General features: G+C 38.4%; 2 protein-coding genes across 31 annotated transcripts in view; both read right to left on the minus strand.

Moving 5' to 3' along the window:
* ttc38 (tetratricopeptide repeat domain 38) overlaps positions 1-3303 on the minus strand; it is a 13223-nt gene extending 9920 nt beyond the window's left edge. Inside the window, exons 1-4 of one of the 4 annotated variants that reach the window (XM_040133427.1) lie at positions 3176-3303; positions 2519-2596; positions 2291-2372; positions 521-692 (exon numbers count right to left, since the gene is read on the minus strand). In XM_040133427.1, coding sequence (XP_039989361.1) covers positions 521-692; positions 2291-2372; positions 2519-2596; positions 3176-3205 — 362 coding nt within the window. In that variant the 5' untranslated portion in view covers positions 3206-3303. The other 3 variants (XM_040133424.1, XM_040133426.1, XM_040133428.1) reach the window with 3 other exon arrangements.
* A 1500-nt stretch (positions 3304-4803) lies between these two features.
* mical3a (microtubule associated monooxygenase, calponin and LIM domain containing 3a) overlaps positions 4804-19512 on the minus strand; it is an 87843-nt gene continuing 73134 nt past the window's right edge. For 18 of the 27 annotated variants that reach the window (XM_040133449.1, XM_040133450.1, XM_040133471.1 and 15 more), the window contains 8 exons: positions 19125-19175; positions 18251-18358; positions 17208-17301; positions 15267-15317; positions 11588-11653; positions 8490-8589; positions 6886-6959; positions 4804-6751 (listed from right to left, as the gene is read on the minus strand). In XM_040133449.1, the coding sequence (XP_039989383.1) occupies positions 6567-6751; positions 6886-6959; positions 8490-8589; positions 11588-11653; positions 15267-15317; positions 17208-17301; positions 18251-18358; positions 19125-19175 (729 nt within the window). In that variant the 3' untranslated portion in view covers positions 4804-6566. The remainder of the gene's footprint in view (positions 6752-6885; positions 6960-8489; positions 8590-11587; positions 11654-15266; positions 15318-17207; positions 17302-18250; positions 18359-19124; positions 19176-19512) is intronic. The other 9 variants (XM_040133478.1, XM_040133476.1, XM_040133475.1 and 6 more) reach the window with 5 other exon arrangements.

Consider the following 19512-nt stretch of genomic DNA (forward strand, 5'->3'; position numbering starts at 1 on the left):
TACGTGTACACATACACAGTACATACATTATATACTGTGCATATATGATGACAATTTTTAAATGATTATGAGTTTTTAATTCATTGCTTGTCCATTTCACAAATTGCTTAAGTTTTCATTTCATCTTCATGCACAGTCATACTTTCATACACTTGATGTCCACACCTTTTGATTTCTGAAGATGTACTGTAAAGTATGAATGTAAGCTTTACCCTAGAGACTACTTTTGTCTCTGACAAGGAATTACTGTGCACATGAGAAAAACAACAGGGAACTTTCACGATATAGGGGACAATTCTATTCATTTCTTTAAAGGCAGGTCGCAATGCATACATGAGCATTTTAACATGTTTAAAAAATGTTAGTGAAATTAAACTATATCTCATGTTGCTAGGGGATGCCCCGTTAAAACTTCAAAGTGAAACTTTGGTCTTGAACCACTGGCCCTCATATGACAAAATTCTTAGTAATCCCTCTGGTTTGACTGTATTTCCTGTGGAAACCTAGCTCTGGATCTTACCCACGTGAGAAGAGCTCCATCGCCTTGACATGGAGCCTCTCTCTGGGAGAGATGTCCTGGCTGTTGGCCAGCTCTACTGTTCGCCTCACTGCACTGGCTAGACGCTCATTCAGCCGGGTGGAGCTCGTTGTTGCCACCAGCTCAAGCCCTGTACTGATCACATGGCCCATAACTACAGGGAAAACACATCAAACTGGTATTTTTTTTTTTGGACTCTCCTACTGCAGTATGACAGTAAACATAAAACATCAGATGCACTTGTAGAAGTTTTCCTTTTGAACTAAAGCAAGATATGTAGAAGGGTCCACGCAAGTAAATGCATTCATTGCTTAAGCTAGGCTTCTCAATTTCTGTTCATGTTTAAAAAAAAAAAGATTAAGTTAACATTAAAAGGTTTTAACATTAAAGGTGTTACTTCATGATTACATGAGTTGGATCAGTGACTGGTAGGTCACTATTTAGACTAACTTCAAACTAGATTGTATTTCCAGTCATGAATTACATTTTAAACAAGCTCAACACTTACGTAATTACAAAGTTACTAATGACTTTAAATATTGGTTGGCAAATGCTTTGTTTTCTATCCAAGGCTATGAGAACAAGGGCACTAGCGAAGAAAACTGTGTTTGATTTTTATATTCAGATTGGATACATCTATTGTTTATGGTTTATGTTGGCAATGTAATTGATGTTAAATCTGAACACCTCAATTTGTTTTCCTTATATAAACATAACACAGGAAACATTTGAAAAATCTGATCCTCAGTAGTTAAAGTTAAAAGCAGCTTGCAAGTTCCCAGGAGCATCAATAAATGTTGAACCTGCACAATAGAAGCTTATTTCATTTGCGTGAGCTAAACACAAATCATACAATTACTTAGTTTGACAGACAGGAACTTATCAACCTCTGCTTCCTGATCTCAGGATCAACAGATCAGTGCTTTAGGTAAATAAATGACAGCACAGAAAGTCATAGCTAAGAACCCAAGGTCATCATGTCTTGCTTTACAAGCAGTATTAAGAGTCTTATGTACCAAATACTACGCTTTTTCTTTTAAAGGCAGAAATTTTAACTTGTCATAGTGGGAAATGCAAAGTAACAAATAACATTAACTGTACCTCAGTTTCCATTAATTTTCCCAGTGAGTCATTCCAGTGAGCTAGCATGCAAAATACTTTACCATGATCCTAGCACTGGTTCACCTAAATGGATTGTATTCGTTAATGTTATTAATAACACTTGTGCTTTTAATGACACATCAAAACGTCTGCTGTCTGTAGATGTTAAGCAGGGCAGGATATATGCCTTTTATAGGTCGTGGTCCCGTCTGTTTATGTGCTTAGATTACTCAGTATGTTTAGTCCAATTATACATTCTTTAATGTCCCAAAAGCATGAGAGATGACACGGAAGCTTTTGTGACTGCTGCTCTCTCAGCAAAAAACTCCCTCTGAAATGACTTGGGGGAAACTGCCCTCTTATGATGTCTGTTTATTTACACTACAGGAGGTCAGAGTCATTTATCATTAGGTTATTTCTGCAGTGGATAATTTTAGCACTGTAACCAATACCTTCATCCTTTCGTCGTTTCTTTATCCTTAATTCTTAACCTTGATTTGCTGTTGTCTCCTTTTAGGCTTTTTTTCTTTTCTTTTTTTTTTTTAACTCCTCACTAGATTTATTTTGAAGGAGTTTCTCATCAGGACTTACCTGGCTAAATCCAACATTAAATGAAACACAGGACTGATGTTTGATCGCATATGCATTTACCAAAGTTAGGGTCAGCTGCCTGGATAGCGGAAATGCATCCTTCAAATCCTCCCAAGGTTTTATCATTCCTCCATTTCACATACTAGGGAGCCAAACATAATGGAGATGTGGTTAATTGGGAATTTTGTTTTCACTGACTGGTAAAATATTATGCAGACCAAACGAAAGTGTGTGCATCTGTGTATTTGGGAGATGTGTGTGTTGTGGGGAAGTGGTGTTAAAAGTTACCTGTGTGAGTATGGCGTCATATAGTTTGCAAGCCTCGTTACTGCTGGTGGACAGTTGAAGACCCTCTGCCCTCCATCCCTGTTAGAGACAGAGGTATTAGGATGCAGATAATAATACTGTATATCGGTGTAAATTCTGTTTTCAAACACAAGTTTACTGTCACAGAGCAGCTTCTCTGTCTTTCAGGTCAGCTGGCTGAATGTGAAAACTGTGCACACGTATGTTAGCTAGCCTCCAGTGGCCAGAGGTTAACGACTAATTCAGCCAACTTAAAAAGGGGTTATCAGTGATATTACTAATATCACAGCACAACTGCGTGCCCCGATCAAGTAATTTCTCATTTCTGAGATAGTTATTTCATGTAAAATCATCCTCACAAGTTTAAACCTGCTGCACAAGCCTAGCAAAATAGGTATTTCGCGTAAACAAAGAAAGTTGAATCCCTCCTATCCCATATCGCCATACTGTCGCTTTTGCTTACTGTCCCACCATTCTTGTTAATATAACTGCCACACATCTTGGCCACCACTTAATGCCCCAACCGACAAGCAAGCTCAAAGTCGTTTCATTTCTCATGCTATTCTTTGTCAAAATGTTTATATTTTTACGTCTTTTGCACAACGCCAGGCGGCTAGTTCCTCAAACCCCAAGACTGACCTGACAGTCCCTGAGACTTGAAGCAATCATTTTGGAGGTACAGCTGTGTGTTCTTCCAGGTTCTCGACCCCAGTCTGACTGAAGCTGCGTCAAGTTCGTAGGACACACGGAGACCCAACTCTAGTCGGCGTCTTTCAAAGTAAGTGCATGAACCAAGCGTGTAAAGCTTATTTGTATCGAAGTACTTTCCCGGATTAACTTTTTCATTTGTACGTTTTATGTACGTTTTTTAAGAGTAGCGTGAGTCGATAACGCGAGGCAATAAAAATTCGCTGAATAACTGCGGGTTTTATTTCCGTATTTTATTTTGTTAACTGTCCCGCCGTTAACCTGCACATAGCTTTCTCGAAGTTAAAGCGGTATTTCTCTGATTTTGTATGGATTTGTTTACTTGTCCCGAGGTGGACTACCCAGTCAGTGAAAATTGTTGTCTTCTGTGGTTCTGGCAGACCTTCATCAGGTCTGAGAAAATTACCCTTGGCGGCTTTGTGGAAGTGCAACACTAAATTGCTGGAAAACCTACTTTTAGCTGTCTTGACGTCATGACACAGCCCACTCAACGTTTCCCATATGTAGCTAAGGTTTGAGAAGTATAGGCTATAGGATCTAATATATATATATATATATATCTAATATATATATATATATATCTCTAATATATATATATCTAATATATATATATATATATATATCTAATATATATATATATATCTAATATATATATATCTATATATATATATATATCTAATATATATATATCTAATATATATATATCTAATATATCTATATATATATATCTATATATATATATCTATATATATATATCTATATATATATATCTATATCTATATATATATATCTATATATATATATATATATATATCTATATATATATATATATATATATATCTAATATATATATCTAATATATATATATATATCTAATATATATATCTAATATATATATATATATCTAATATATATATATATATATATATATATATATATATATTAGACCCTTGTAGACTGAATATATTACATAGTCCAACTATATCCATTCGGGTTTACATTTAATTTTTTTGTTTTGTATCTCAAGGTCTCTGCAGATTTTGGCCGACTCATTTATTAAGTCAGAGCTGGTAATGGCAGTGGAGAGAAAGGTAAGAGCTCTAGCTGGCTAGTGCAAGAAATAGAGGCTGAAATCAGCCAAAAAAAAATTGTCAGTTTTGGCTTACAATTGTGGTTCTTAACAGTTAGCAAAAACATGTTCATAACCATATTCCATATGATTTAAAAAAAAAAAAAAAAGTGAGATTTTAGTGGACAAACATTTAAAAGAACAACTGCATTGTTTTATTGCTGTTTTCAGCATATATCCAACACCTCTATGCATTTTAGCTACATGAAGCATTTACATGAGTCATGTGTCAACAGAACAGTTTAAAAATTAGGATTCATTTTCTTTACATATAATACAGTTTGCACACATGTTAATAAATATCAATACAATCATGTCAAACTTATCACACACCATCTAAAACAACAACCCTTAAAATTGTTTTTTTTTTTTTTTTTTTATTCACAGCTCATACCAAGTCATAAATATAACCTCTAATGTTTCTGTGCTGTAAAACAGTGACTACCTGTATATACTTTTTTTTTTTTTGTTAAACAGTTGTCTAAAAGGCAATTAGATTTGACTGCCCACCAGATAAATGATAATGTTCCAGTCTGATGCAAATTGCTCATAAAGCACTTTGCATTTCTTCAGCACCCCATTTAAAATCCTCTATTTATTTGCTTGGGGACCTGCTGTATAAAAGTATTTGGAAAAAAAAGTAAAAATCTTGAGTTCCAGTGGGTCACACAGATGGGACTACCTCAAAAACAAGTAAACTCAGCAAAAAAAAAAAAAAAATTAAATACAGAGAATGAAAATGAAAAAGGCATCTTGTGCAAGGGTAAAGGATTAACACTGCCATATACTGATCTAAGTGTTGTGTAGTGTGTAAGTTCTTGTGGTGTACCCCTTAGATATTGCATAAGCACGAGTAGAGACAGTCCTGTGGCACAAAATGACTGATGTGAGCTACAATGATCTCCCGTTAACAGTGAAATCAGATTCATTAATGATAATAACATCACAATGTTAACACATATGGTAGAAACTTATTTGACCCTGAAAAGACAGTTCTTTCCTAGACAAATTCTCTCAACAGTTGGTTGAACTTGCTACTGTTTACGAAAGTAGGAAACATAAAAATCCAATATTGAATATGGACAAGTATTTGTAAACAGTAACAGTCGGTGGGATATACAGTGAATGGCATCTCGCAGAGAGGCCCATCATTATCAAGTCATGTGAAGTGCTCAAATGTTCACATATAGTATAAGACTGTATTCTATGTCTAGCTATCAAAGACAATGTAAAGATCTCCTATGTGCCTGCAGCCTTCATTCCGGATATGCAATGGCTTAAGGGTGCATGGGAGTTATGCACAAGTGCAAGATAATGAGATTCTGGGCACTCTCTTGTGAATGCATGGAAAAAAAAAAAAAAAAAAAAGTTTATTTGTTAAAAACAAACAAAAATAATAAATACATTTAAAAAAACATGGCCATTTTTAACGGTTCTTTGTGTTGACTCACTAAACACTGTGGGGGGGAGAAGGAGAAAAAAAAAGAAAAACAAGCCTTTCATGGTGTCTTTGTGGTTCATTAGGATGAAAAAGTCAGTTTGTCACTGGATTGAAAGGCAGCTTCAGCAGAGGATATCCTTCCTACAGTCAGACAGAAAAAAACTGAGCCTGGAGACATCACTCCAGCATTTAAGCACACCTCTGTAGCAGTCCTTTTCAGAAAAGAGAACACCTTTATCCACTGAAAATGTAAATTGCTCTACACAGCTATACACAAAAACAAAATTCTTTACAATTCCTTTACATCAGCAGGACCAAACTGCATTCTTCCCTTTAGATAATCAAGAATGAAACAAGTCTTTAAACATTCTCCCAAAGCCCCCCCCCTGCTTGAGAGGATCCACTTCAAGGCTGTGATGATAAAGTTGTGAATGTTCCCGACTCTCCACCCACAGAGAGAGAGCGCGAGCAAAACGGCAGAGTGATTAACCAGGACTGCCTGTAGGCAGAGGATACGTAAACGTTTCAGACTGCTTCAATGTGGGCAGCTGTAGTGTTTGTTTGTTTGTGTTTGTGTGTGTGGTGCGGAAATCTTAACACATTCACTGCTGCAGGTGTGACAGTTTTAGACCAACTTCCTGTGGCTGTGTTCAGCAGACTGCTCTGATCAAAGACGACCACGCGAGGCTGAGAATGCCAATCGCAAGTCACACACTTTTCGCTAAACCTGATGAGCAATTATGTCAGTCCTCTTAGGCCCAGTTGAGGTTGAAGCCCTTGGAGAGCATGACAGCCTCCAGGTCCTTGTCTTCCTCCTTCTCCCGAAGCCTCTGCTCCTCCAAGAGGGCCACCAGGGCGTCGCGCTGCTCCACCACCTCCAACATCTCATTCAGGATCTGCTTTTCCTGAGCAAGCTCCTTCTCCGTCTTCAGGTGGTCTGACGGTGGCAAAGGAAAATGAGGAATTAAAGAGAATAGATAGATAGAGAACAGATTATACGTATCTTAATAAGGCAAGCGCATTCAGAGCTGTGGTACGGGGCTGTTACTTAATTAACATTCCCACGTTTACCTTCCACAGCCATTCGTTCCCTGAGTTCCTGCTGTAGTCGGCTCTGTCGGTCCTCCAGCTCCAGCTCTCTGGCACTTGGGGACAGAAACAAAGAAGTTGATAAGCTAAGTTTGTTTCACTGATGAATTATAGCTGTAAACATTTATGTTTTTTAGGTTTATTTATCTATGCAAGACTTTAAAACATTAATAGTTGTGCCAACAAAGATGAATTAATCTAAAAGCTTTCAGTGACTGATAATAAGATAACACTGGATAATTACTTGTCAGAAATGTGCAAATGTGATCTCATACCGTATCATATTATTATGTTGCAAAATGATTATGACTTTTCAAGGGCTAACAACCTTTTTAAACAAATTTAAACTAATGTATTATTAATAATAATCATTAAATTAAGTTAGCAGTAAATTAGTATTCTTACATGAAGAGTGGATTCTGTATCAGATTATAATTGCCATTTACTTTAATAATAGAATATTATTATATTAATATTATATTATTACATCCTTACCAATTTATCATATTAACATTAAGGTTTCATTCAATTCTTAGTACGGTTAAGCACCAGTGCTGGTCCTTAACTTTAGTCAGAGTGAAAAATCTCAACAACTATATCCACATGAAATTTGATAATTTGACACAACAAACAATCATTTGTCCCCAGAGATAATTCCTGCTGATTTTGGTGATGACTCAACACCCGCAGGTAAAATTTTCTTCTTGTCCAACACTTTATTGAAGGATACCTCGAATACAAATTCACCATACACCCACCAGCCTCAGCTGAACTATGAGAATAATGCTAAAATAGCAGGCTCACATGCTAATGTTTAGCCTGCTATTGTAGCATAACTGTGGAGTTTATGAACTCTAGTAGCGCTATGCAGCTGTTTATTTATTTATTTATTTATTTATTGCACATGCACGCACATGCACGGAGGTGATGCAATTAACAGTCCAGCCAATGGATTAACAAGTGGCAGTAATGCTCCACAATACACAGCAATGAAGGAGCGTGCCAGCCAGTAAACATGGCTATAAACAGTGTTTACAAGGTTCAAACTTTTAAGGAAAACCAGCTTTGCAAATGTTTTATGAGGAAGGAAATGCACTCGAAATGTTTGTTAGACCTCAAGGATAGCCGCAACGCATTTTTGTGAGTAATACTGAATGTAAACATAACTTTTTTTCTGTTTACAAGGAAATTCCACATGGCACCTTTAACAAGCTAATCCTTACATCAAGTTGCAAGTACAGCTGATACTGACAAAGTGCATCTGAAGGTGATTAAAGTACAACTTAGTGTGACCACAGATGTCTGGTCTTGATAACCAATTTATAGCCGTTTTTACTACATTTCGAAAAGTTATTACATAACTACGAAATTATCATTTGATACAGAGTGTACAAGTGCACCTACATAAGAATGTATAAAATAGGATGAAACAGAGGACAATCTCAATCTTCTCCATGGTCAGTAGAAGAATTGGCATAGCAACCAATGACACAAATCTAAGCTATGCTTTGTGGAAATGAAAACCACTTCTGACTATCAGTTCACCAATTAGCTTACCCATCTCAACAGTTAAGTAATGTACTTACAATATCATGAGTTCTGACTCATAGCGGACCAGGGCATTTTTCTCCTGAACCAGCTTGAACCACTCTTGCATTAGCTTGGGATCGTCCTTCTTGCCCATGCCTGGAGGAATGAAGGAAGCAAAGAGAGGGAGTGAGAAATCAGATGGCTGGGAGACACTGACACTGATGTCACACAGACAAGGACCGACACAGGCAGTGCAATGACAGCCAAGCCAGGATGTCCTTGCGGAGGTATGGTGAGGTGGAAGGATGGACTCGACGTGGTCAGTTGCAACATACTTAAAGATGGCGCACAGAAGATGGCGTGGAGCTACTTGGTTTCAACTTTGGCAAGTGCGTACGTAAACACACACACACACACACACACACACACACACACACACACACACACACACACACACACACACAGAAACAGACAATATCTGTTGTCACAAAGTTGACAGTTTGTGTTACCCAGTTTGGACTTTGTGTCAGATGCAGCTGCTCCTTGGGAGAAACTACCTCCTCCTATCAGTTTTTTTTCAGAGTGAGTAAGTAGTAAAAATCAAAAAAACACACCGATCCCTATCCAAGTTATTACAGAGAAGTAAACCCAAGGACCTCTAAAAATTCTCCATCCTTCCCTGCCCCCATATTGACCCACCAGCAAAAATAAAATTCCTTTAGATCCCATTCATGCCGAGCAGTTTGAAGGTAGAAAAGAATTCATGAATTATTTTGCTGCCTTTACATATTCAATTGCAAGGTCAAATGTTCATGGGATGACGTGTCATTGAGACCAACAGTGAAGTTCACACTCCTCTATTAAGTCTGCCTCAGGGAAAAGCATGTTCAGTGCTACTGGCATCATGCATTACAGTTGTGCAGTTTTCATATTTTTTCACATTCATCTATGTTGCATGCTTAGAATGGTCTACTGTAGGGCGATGCATCCTTTCATTTATCTGACTGCAGCAGGTGGAGCCATGCAGTTTCAATGAAACACCGGAAGGCAAATGCAGCTTGACATACTTAGCTGGGGAAGAGGAGGCTCTTGCAAAACGAAAAGGAAAAACATTGTACACATATAAATTGCACGGTTGTGGTCTCGGGGGCTGGGTTTTGCTAATTAACAGAAAAGGAACAGAGAGAGGCAAAGCTGGATAAGAACTGCTCAGACTGCAGAGGAATACAACATGTGGAGGCAAAGGAGGAATTACAAAAGTGAGGCAGTTTCAAAACCTATCCTACAATGGGTTATTTCTTTTTCTCTTTTACTATTTCAACCTGTTCCACCGCCACCAAACCTCAGCTCAAGGCTCCGAACACAAAGGAGAGAAGAGCCACCGATACAAGGCAAAAACCACAATTAAGGAACAAAAACCAGCTTGCATAAAAAAAACAAAAGCATGTTTCTTTACACGGATTAGAAGCTCGGGCAAAATTTCCTCTGACAGGTGTTAGATACAGGAACAAACCAGATGACCCGTTAATTTTTTAAGACTTGTTTTTTATATTTGTAACAAATTATCACACCATGCATGTTTCTCACTCCTCGAACCACAAACTTGCCCGTTAGCTAGCCACGTCTCAGGTGTTCACCGCTGTGTTATCATTTTATGATTACATGACACTTTTAACATTTATTCAAGGGAAAGGAGCAGAATTCCCAAAAACACCTGAAAGAAATGGATACTGCAAAGGACTATTCAGCTTTTCGATTCATTTTAACCAAACAAAAAAAAGAACACATGCTGCTGATTAAGGACACACACGACAGCAGAGTAGTTTCCCCTTTAAGTGAATGCAGCTACTTAGAATAATACGGACAAAGATGTTTCTCTATCTCAATTTTCTGAGACACTAGACTTGTGTGGTTAATTGAGAATATTAGTTTGCATAACAATAAAATAGAGTATATGCATCAGTATGAATTCAAGTGTTGCTAGGCTACAACTGACCATTCGCTAAACCATGCATAGTGATTGGCCAGTCATAGCTTAGCAACCGTAACTAGGTACGGAAGCAGTGTTGCCAGATATGACTGACAAAAAGTAGCCCAATCAAAGCCTAGAACCCATCCAATCATCATAACAGTAGCTACATTTTTTATTGACATTTTGGAGAGGGTTTTTATTTATTTATTTTTTTTGTGCTGACATTTTCTTCTACCAAGACTTTTGAATAATGTTGTCTTAAATATTAAACATCATCATTTTCAGGAACAGATTGGAAAAGCCTTTTATCACAGAGCTATGTGCAAATAATAACTCAATAAGAAAAAAAGTTTCACATTTAATCTAGTTGCAATAAACTAAAAAAACATTTAGTTTTGACAGTCATCATTCATCAGCAATTGTGAGTCAAGCTGAGCCTACTGAACTCAGTGGCCTGTCAATCTCAATCAGGAGGGGCTGGTGTTTGGAATATAGCCTAACTTTCCACTGGGGGAACCACACAAATAGTAGAAAAAGTAGCTCAAATGATCACAGCCAACCCGAAATAATTTTTACCTGCCTAATTAAATAAAAAGTAGCCCAGTTTGGCGGCAAACAGCCCAAGTCAAGGGTCATGCCATAAACTAACTACATCATTTTGTGGGTTTAAAGGTTACATAACCCTACAAAAAATACCTGTTCAGGCCTGGAACATCCACCCAATGGGAACCAAGATTATATTAGACCTTATTAAAGTTTACAGTAACAGCATCGGCTCTGTTCGGCTCTTTATTTGGTCGGGGAAAGAATACGGTCTAGTAACTCAAGCCAAACTTGCAGATAAAATAACACTGAGTACTGCCATAGCAACCAAGTATAAAACATGACCAAGTGACCAATAACTGTAATAGCATGTGTTCTGATGCAGTGAACGAAATTGAGCTTTTTCCTAACATTTTTAATCAATTTCCTCATGGTAAAAGCCTTAGCTCAGCTTCACTGAGTTTTGGAAAGATTCTGGGGAAATCTACTGAGCCTGATCACACACAAATGGTGAGGACAGGAAGAGGAGGAAGAGGATGGGGCAGAGGGGCAAGGGGGGGTAACCCGGTTCTGGAGAGCCTTACGGTTGCCATGGTAACCCACCACAACCGTCAGTAGAGGCGGTGAGGGTTACGTTACCTTCAGGGGAACAGCAGGGGCAGAAGGAGAGAGGTCTTCGTCGCGGCATCCCCACAAAGGGCTCAACTTCCACAAGACAGAGGGAAAGAGTGTGAGGGAGTGACGTAGATGGGTGCATTGGTGGGCGAGAGAGAGAGAGAAAGAATGGTGGAAATATTGCAGGAGGGAGAGCAGAGATGTGAGAGAGAGAGAGACAGAGTGAAGGACAGAGGGTGTGGGAGGAAAAGGGCAAGGAGGGGAAAGAGGGGTGTGATGAGGAAGAAAGAACATCGAGGAGAAAATCAAAAGAGGGCAGGAGCACTGTGATAGGAAGAAGACAAATCACCTAGAGAGAGGAGGTGGGAGAGATCATCTGAGTGGTGTGAGGGATGATAAAAAGGGTAAAAATAGGAAACAGAAACAAGAGAAGACAGAAAACCTGGAGCACAGAAAAGGAAAAATAATCCTCCTTTTTGATCCTGCACCTGTAGTTCTTCAGCACCCTATGTTATGTTGCAGTCATGTGGCCAGTGTTTATTACAGTCCACAAAATAAGTTAAATCCCATTACAAAAGCCATTACTGATCACCAGGAGATCCAGCTCTCCTCACAGACACAGATAATAGCTTCTTCTTTAAAGATGTTTCAGCTTCTCCTTGTAAACACTACTTGAGCATGTTTTAGACCACATGGCGCAATCTGTTTCCAGTGTGGTCGACTTTTGGACATGTAGCTCCATTTGAAGTGCAAATTAGGACTTTTTCTAGTATGCACCCGCAAAACAGATTATCTCAAAAAAGTACAATCATGGATAGTGGATACTACTTTACTAAGCCCCCAAAATGGAGACTGTGAAATAAGTGTAGGATGAAGAATAACTTACTTAAATGGGGGATAGAGCTTCAGGGAGAATATGGAGATAACTAGGGGAAATAGATCTTTGATAAAAACACACAAATAAAGTATGCATCATTACATGACACAAATAGGAGGCCAACACAAGGTTCTGAGGTTGGAGGGTGAGGGAGCTAGAAGAGTGAAATACTATATAATTATTACAAGGGACTATCACAGAGAAAAAAGGAAAACTGCACTTTTAAATATCTGTTATGGGCAGATCGGAGTCTAAATTAAATTTTCATGGCTTCACCAAATCATGCAAATATGGTTATGAAATGCATCGTTACCAATGAATCCTTAATTGTTTGATAATCATTCAAGTAGAGGATGAAAGGAAAAGAGGAAAGTTACATAAAACTAGCATCCTCAGAGTACAGACATAGTAATCCTAGCTTAAGGTTTGGTGCCCCCTGCAGGGCTCAAGTACAACCATGCTGATAAAGCAACTATGCACGTTACAATCTAGTATTCAGTCAAAACGCCATGATCCCCCTCCCTTGATCAAGAAGAGAAGACTAATTACAAGCTATCAGCAAAAGCAGAAGTCCTTCTGCAGACACACCACACCCAGTTTTATAACAACGTTGGATATGAGCCGACGACACCTCATGCCCCTGGTCAGCCAGTTCCGTTTTGTGTGTGCACAGCATATAAATCTTTATGTCAAAACCCCACGCAATCTCCTGTCTGATGAGTGACAACTAGCAGCACGAAAGCACAGACAAACACAGAACCTGCTCAAATATGTGGAAATGCACCTTTTTCTCCCTCCTGTTGAGAGGTTCCACCAACACAGAGTAACAAGGAAGTAAACACAGCTTTCTAACAAAAGCCTGTTGACTTCACAGCAGACATGAGGAGGAAAAGATGCATTCCACTCATATTCAAACAAGGCCACAGTAAAGCTACAAGATAACATATACCACGAGACGTCTCAACCAGACACGGTGGACACTGTTACTGCTGACTAATCACAGTTTAGAGAAAGCAGCTAAGGGTCAAGGATTGCAACATTGCCTATTAGCACATACCCCACACACACACACACACACACACACACACACACACACACACACACACACACACACACACACACACACACACACACACACACACACACACACACACACACACACACACACACACACTAAGGGAGTTATGCAACTGAGCCGGTATGAGAAAGTCAAGGGAGCCTTTGCTGGGACTACAGGTCAGAACTAAAGCAGCACAGAGCTCTGAGGGGAAGCTAAGAGCCAGGCCAGCAGTTTTAGTGTAAGTCAGTCCAGGGCAGGCTAAACAATATTTTCACAGTGTCTATGGGTAGGGGGTGTTTGGGGTTGCAAATGTGCTTTTTCCTCATCAATGATATTTTCTGTACAACAAAAATTATTATATCAATATATTTTATAGAGATGAAACAAACCAAAAACGTCAGACGACATAATCTTATATTTAGCTGTAGCAAAATATCATGTCAAGGCAGCTCAAAATTACAATTTAGATGTGATGTTACACAATTCGTGAAAACCAAACGGGTAGATAAATGAATACCCCAGTTAACTGATGGTTTTGTGTTCCCTGTGGCAATTTCTTTAAAGTATGAGGCTGATGTTATTTTACATTTTTGTTAAAGTCAACAAGTCAAATGAAAAAAAAACAATAAAAAGCAACAATTCCTTAGTCCATCTCTAAATACTTCCTGACTTCCTACCCCTTTATGTAGCACTACAAGCCAAGCCACTCCGTTCCCATTTAAGATGCAAAACTGGTCACAAATAATTACAAATCATTTCCTAGAGCAACTGGACATTGTAGTTTTTAGCAAATGTTACTACAACAGGAGAAACACTGCATTTGTTGGGGACTATTTTCAGCCGCGGAATAATATATATTTAGTGCTCTAGCTTATGACAACAGGATGGGGTATGTTGGACTGACCCACCCAGTGCAATAGCTTCTGAACAACAATGGAAATATACCAGGCTTTGGGTACCTGGTAGAACAGGGTAAATTGCTGGGTTTGCTCTTTTCATGAAATTTGTTGACAATAAAAAAATATGTATAATACCACCAGCCTTATCCTTAAAATCAGAATCCCATAAATGTGTTATGCCGTTTTCACATCTCAACCATCATTCTCATGATTTTGGTTGAAAAACTGTGTATTTATTTTGTATTAACTACATAATATGAATACTGAAAAGAATTTCTGACACATTATTAAAAGGAAGCACTCTTTAATGAGCATGTTCTGTATGTAGTATTGAATTTGTATGGTAAACAATGACAGTGCATTATTCCACTATTTTTATTTTGTTGTCACTGTTGTAGTGGTCCTCAGCACATGCACAGTGTTTCAGTGAATGAAATAATGTCTACTGCTTTTTGGATTTCTGTGTCTGCAATATCTTGCAGTTTGTATCTCTACTGCAGTTTGTTTTGTAAAGTCTGCTCGCTGAGCAATGACAAATAAAAGTTACTCATTAATTCATTCACTCATCATTCATAAGTGTATAGAGATCAAAGACAAGGCCAAATGTTTGATCTCCGTTTGATGTAAAGAGTGTCAACTAAAAACCCAGTGAGGGTGGAGGAATGGGGAAAGGGGTAAGAGGGAGCAGAAAGAATTGCAATGAGGCTAAAAGCCAGCCAGCCAATCAGCCAGCCAGCCAGCCAATCAGCCAGTCAAGGTAGATATGAGGGGTACAAAGCTCAAGTAGTAAAAAATAAGGGGGGGGGGGGGGGGCAAATTGGGTTAGCCATTAGGTTAGTTTTAAAGCGACAGATTTGAAATACATACCGCCCAGATGCAAGTCCAGGATTTCACTGTAATTAGAATCTCCCCAATAGTCTACAATGACAGGGATATATTAGAGATAGGAGTTATTTTACAGGGCCCCAAACTGGGCACAGAAACACACACACACACACACATTTCTCCAGCAAGACATGCACGTTCTTGCAAACACAAAGACACACACATACACACTGTAGCAACACTCAGAACAAAGAGAGTCCATCAGTACTCACCACAGTGCATTATGAAGTCAAATGTGCCTTGTGCAGTATTACAGTACATGACATTTTCCAAAATAAGAAATAGACTGCTACATAGATTTGCTGTATTGCTGTGTACTGGCTCAGTCTGCTTAATTTCACACAAAGCCTCTCTGGTTGTGTTGTGTGCTGACATATCGAGGAAAATTGTTTTTTTGTTTTACATGCATTTGATTTGACAAAGTTGTAGTTCACTCAAACAACGAGAAAAGCTTTAATTTTCCAGTTATGTACTATCCAATCCATGTGCGCCACTGTTTGATTACAAAAATATAATGATTTAAAACTAAGTTATTTCTGACTGAAAAAGCAGCCGAGTGTTATGCGAGACCTAGTGTGGATTGTGGTTACTCACCATAATAAAAAAAGATCATAGATAAGATCTCAGCAAATATCTGCATCGAGTCACTCGGCCACAGTAAGTATTTGAAAAAATATTCCAATAAAGAGGTTGTCAGCCTGCAAACCAATTTAAATATGATTTCTTACATTCTGATTGCATTTATAAAATAACATAACGTGACCTGAGTCTCGATCAGAGTACAGAAACTCTCCTCATTGAGAGGCAGCAAAGAAGACAAAACACATCCAGAATGAGCACACACAAATCTATGTCGGGACACACATTCTCCTGAGTCGCATGCAGCTCGGACTGACGATGGCGGACGTGTCATGAACGAACAGAGATCAACATGTTCAGAGATGGAGAACTGTTGCAGTGTGTCACCACAGATGGAGCCTACATAACAGTGTCACAGGTCATTAATAAAGAGTAAGGAAACTACAGTAAATCTAATACCTGATCTTCTTTTGTGCTGTTTGGGTAATGTATAAGTACCTTTATACAATCCTTTAAGAGAGTAGAGTGGTAAACAAGTTAAAACATACTCAAACATTTGATTGTAGAAACAGCTGATGGGAAAAGGCAATAGTTATTTGGTTGGTGGGAAAGTGGCCAAATTTTATTTTTATTTCATTCTGTTACCATGACCACATGTATATTAGGAAGGAATACACTGTCAACACTAAAGATGATAAACTTAGTACCTTACTTGCATACAAAACTCACATCACTTAAATACTGTATTATTGCTACTGAGCACTATTCATTCTTCACATGCTTAAAAAAAAACTGTACCAAATAATGAAGTGCGCTGCTCGCCATTAAATAATGTAGTCTTAGTTTCAGAAGTATATTGTCTGTGATAGTCCCTTGTCAAGACCAAGTTGGGTTTAATTGCTTTGGAGAAACAAACATGACTTTCTGGACAAAAATCTACATGCTGAAATACGCTTCAATACAACTGAATAAAGGGTGAATGCAGAAGGTGACATCAACACAATCTAAACAAACGCAAAGGGACAGCATTTCTACGATAATGCAATTCTAGGTTACATCATCCTAATCCTTGATATTATAATTATTCCCTCTGGAATAAGACTGAACTCATGCTATATAAAGAATAAACATAGTCTCTCAGAACCAGCGGTGACATAAAAACAAGATTTAGTTATCATCACAGTAAATCATAATTAGAGTTATGAAACTTAATACACCTTTTAGTTCACTGAATATGGGTGTTATGTCTGTCTGAAGCAGCATTACTAATACACCACTCCACATTGGATGGCCAGATTGATTTTTTTTTTGTAATGTATGAAGGTGTAAGTGTCAAGTTGTTACCTGCTTCTCCTCTCAAAGCTTTCTCCACAGCCACGCCCCTCTCTTCCAGCTGCCTCTGCTTCTCCTCCACCTGCTCCAACTGCCTCTGGATAATCTGAGCAGACAAGCCGGGTAGGTCCCCATTATTAATGAAACGCACACAAGCAAGAAACACACGGTGGCACAAGTACATTATAAACAACTCACGCACACAGAACAATAACATCTATTGCTCATTATAAATCATTTGTCCTAGAACTTTCAACGTGAGGCAGCTGCAGAGGTTACCTCTAACACTCCACTGATGCAACGGTTTACTCCCAGTAAAAATAAATGTCTTCACGCGCAACGGGAGTACAACTAATTATAACTGTCTTAATGTCTCCAAGTAAATGAGCCTACTACGATTGCCAGTAAAAATGTAATTGAAAAACTATTAATATTTCATATTTCTCCCTCTTCAATCCAGGCCACACTGTCACTTGTTACTGGCAGTGCCAAGGAAAAGGAGGCAGTAATGGAGCGGGTTCAGCCTCTTAAGACTTTTGAGTTAAAGTAATTTTGTGGTGGAGAGTGCTTTAGCTAAATCATCTGATCAGTAAATGAAAATGGTGACTGGATGGTGTGACCCAAGTCAAACTAGTTCACTACTTTTACGTATCGGTAGAATGGGTTATGCCATGGGTTTTTAAATGACCTACTGGCAAATTCAGCTCATAGAGACCCCTTTGGTGAAAAAGAGAATCACCTTTTGTGTCTCATATTTAGTGGTACTCAGTACTTTGGTGCATAGTACTTATGATGCATATGGCAACACAACTCTCTAAGTGCTCGAAAAGCTATTGAGTACACAACCTCTCAAGGCAAAACGAAAAATAAATACATCAATCCTATTTTCCAAATAATCCCATTAAAAACATTGTCGAAAAAGATATAATACTGTCATGTCATGTGCACTGAGTTATAAACATATCTATAGATGGTCAGTAACCATTTCAGCATGTGGACTGGTGCCTTGTACTGGGTCTCTGGGTAACAATGGAAAGTTGCTTTTGGACAGTTACCTGAGCTCTATGCAGCCTCTTGAGTTCCTCCTGCTTGGCTTGTCGTCGCGCAGCTTTCTGGACTCTTCGTGTCAGCTTGGCGTTCAGCTCTTCCTCTGTGTAGGTTTTCTGGTAGAACAACAAAAACATGGGTTAGATAGATCTCATTCCCAAAATGCTGATCTGTAAACTTTGCTCCATAGGGCCCTGGCCCTCCAGAAAAACTGAACGGGAGAGGAGAGGGAAACTCGGATTGATCTTCTAGAGGGCGAGGATCAACATAGACTAGAACAACGTACTCTAGCTTCACTACACATCTATCCACTTCTCCAGGCCTAGAAACTGTAATCTCAAGGTATCGTAATTTAAAAATATTTTAAAAAATGTGACATATATCAACTGCAGTTCTCACAGTTATAATCCTTCTTCACATTATGAATCCTTCAATAAGAATAGGCAGTACAGTATTCAAATAAGCAGGGATGTTTCGCCTTTTAACAGACTTGTGAGGACATACAAAAGCTGGCATAAATAAGGAGAAAGAGAGGATAGTTTTGAGGGAAACTGTCATTCCAGCAGCCAGACTGGAGTGTAAAAAGCATGATTGATGGGCAAGTTAGTATCGTACAGTCAGACAGAAACAGCCCCTGATATCAAGAGATGTAGAGGTATCATTGTGAAATGAAAATGTGAGTGCTAGTGGAAACGTCATGTTTTAACAGAGTGGATATCCAGCAGTGAGTGAGCGAGCGCTGCAGTCCAACTGTCACATGCATCCAGGGAGAACAGTTAGTTTCAGGCCAGATGCACATAAGTAGTTATGATAGTAAACTGGCACATGCGCAGAGGGGCGGGGGTGGAGGGGGGTTATGAATGGGAACGTATGAAATACTACCTTTGTGGCGTATGATCTCTTGAACGCCAGTGCGTGAGGAACATAAACAGACTTAGGGAAGACAAAACATAAAAGGGAGGAAACAAACATGATAAAGATGATATGATTAAATGGGTTAATGATTATGTTAAATTGGTCAAAATAAAACAAAACAAAAACAGGAAAAAAGTTAAAAAAGTAATAATTTAGCAGGTACGACCAAAACAGGCAATGTTAATATCCCACACCAAAACAAAAAAATCTGACAGGGTGCAGTGACATTTTATACATCTATGTTAATTCAAAATTAGTCAAATGAAACTAACAAAAACTAAATTAAAAATCACATTGTAGAAAACAGATTTGACACAAACTAAGAAAAAGGATTTTAGAGACCTGTCTTTCCATA

Source organism: Xiphias gladius, chromosome 8, assembly GCF_016859285.1.
Source record: "Xiphias gladius isolate SHS-SW01 ecotype Sanya breed wild chromosome 8, ASM1685928v1, whole genome shotgun sequence".
Taxonomy (NCBI): Eukaryota; Metazoa; Chordata; class Actinopteri; order Istiophoriformes; family Xiphiidae; genus Xiphias; species Xiphias gladius.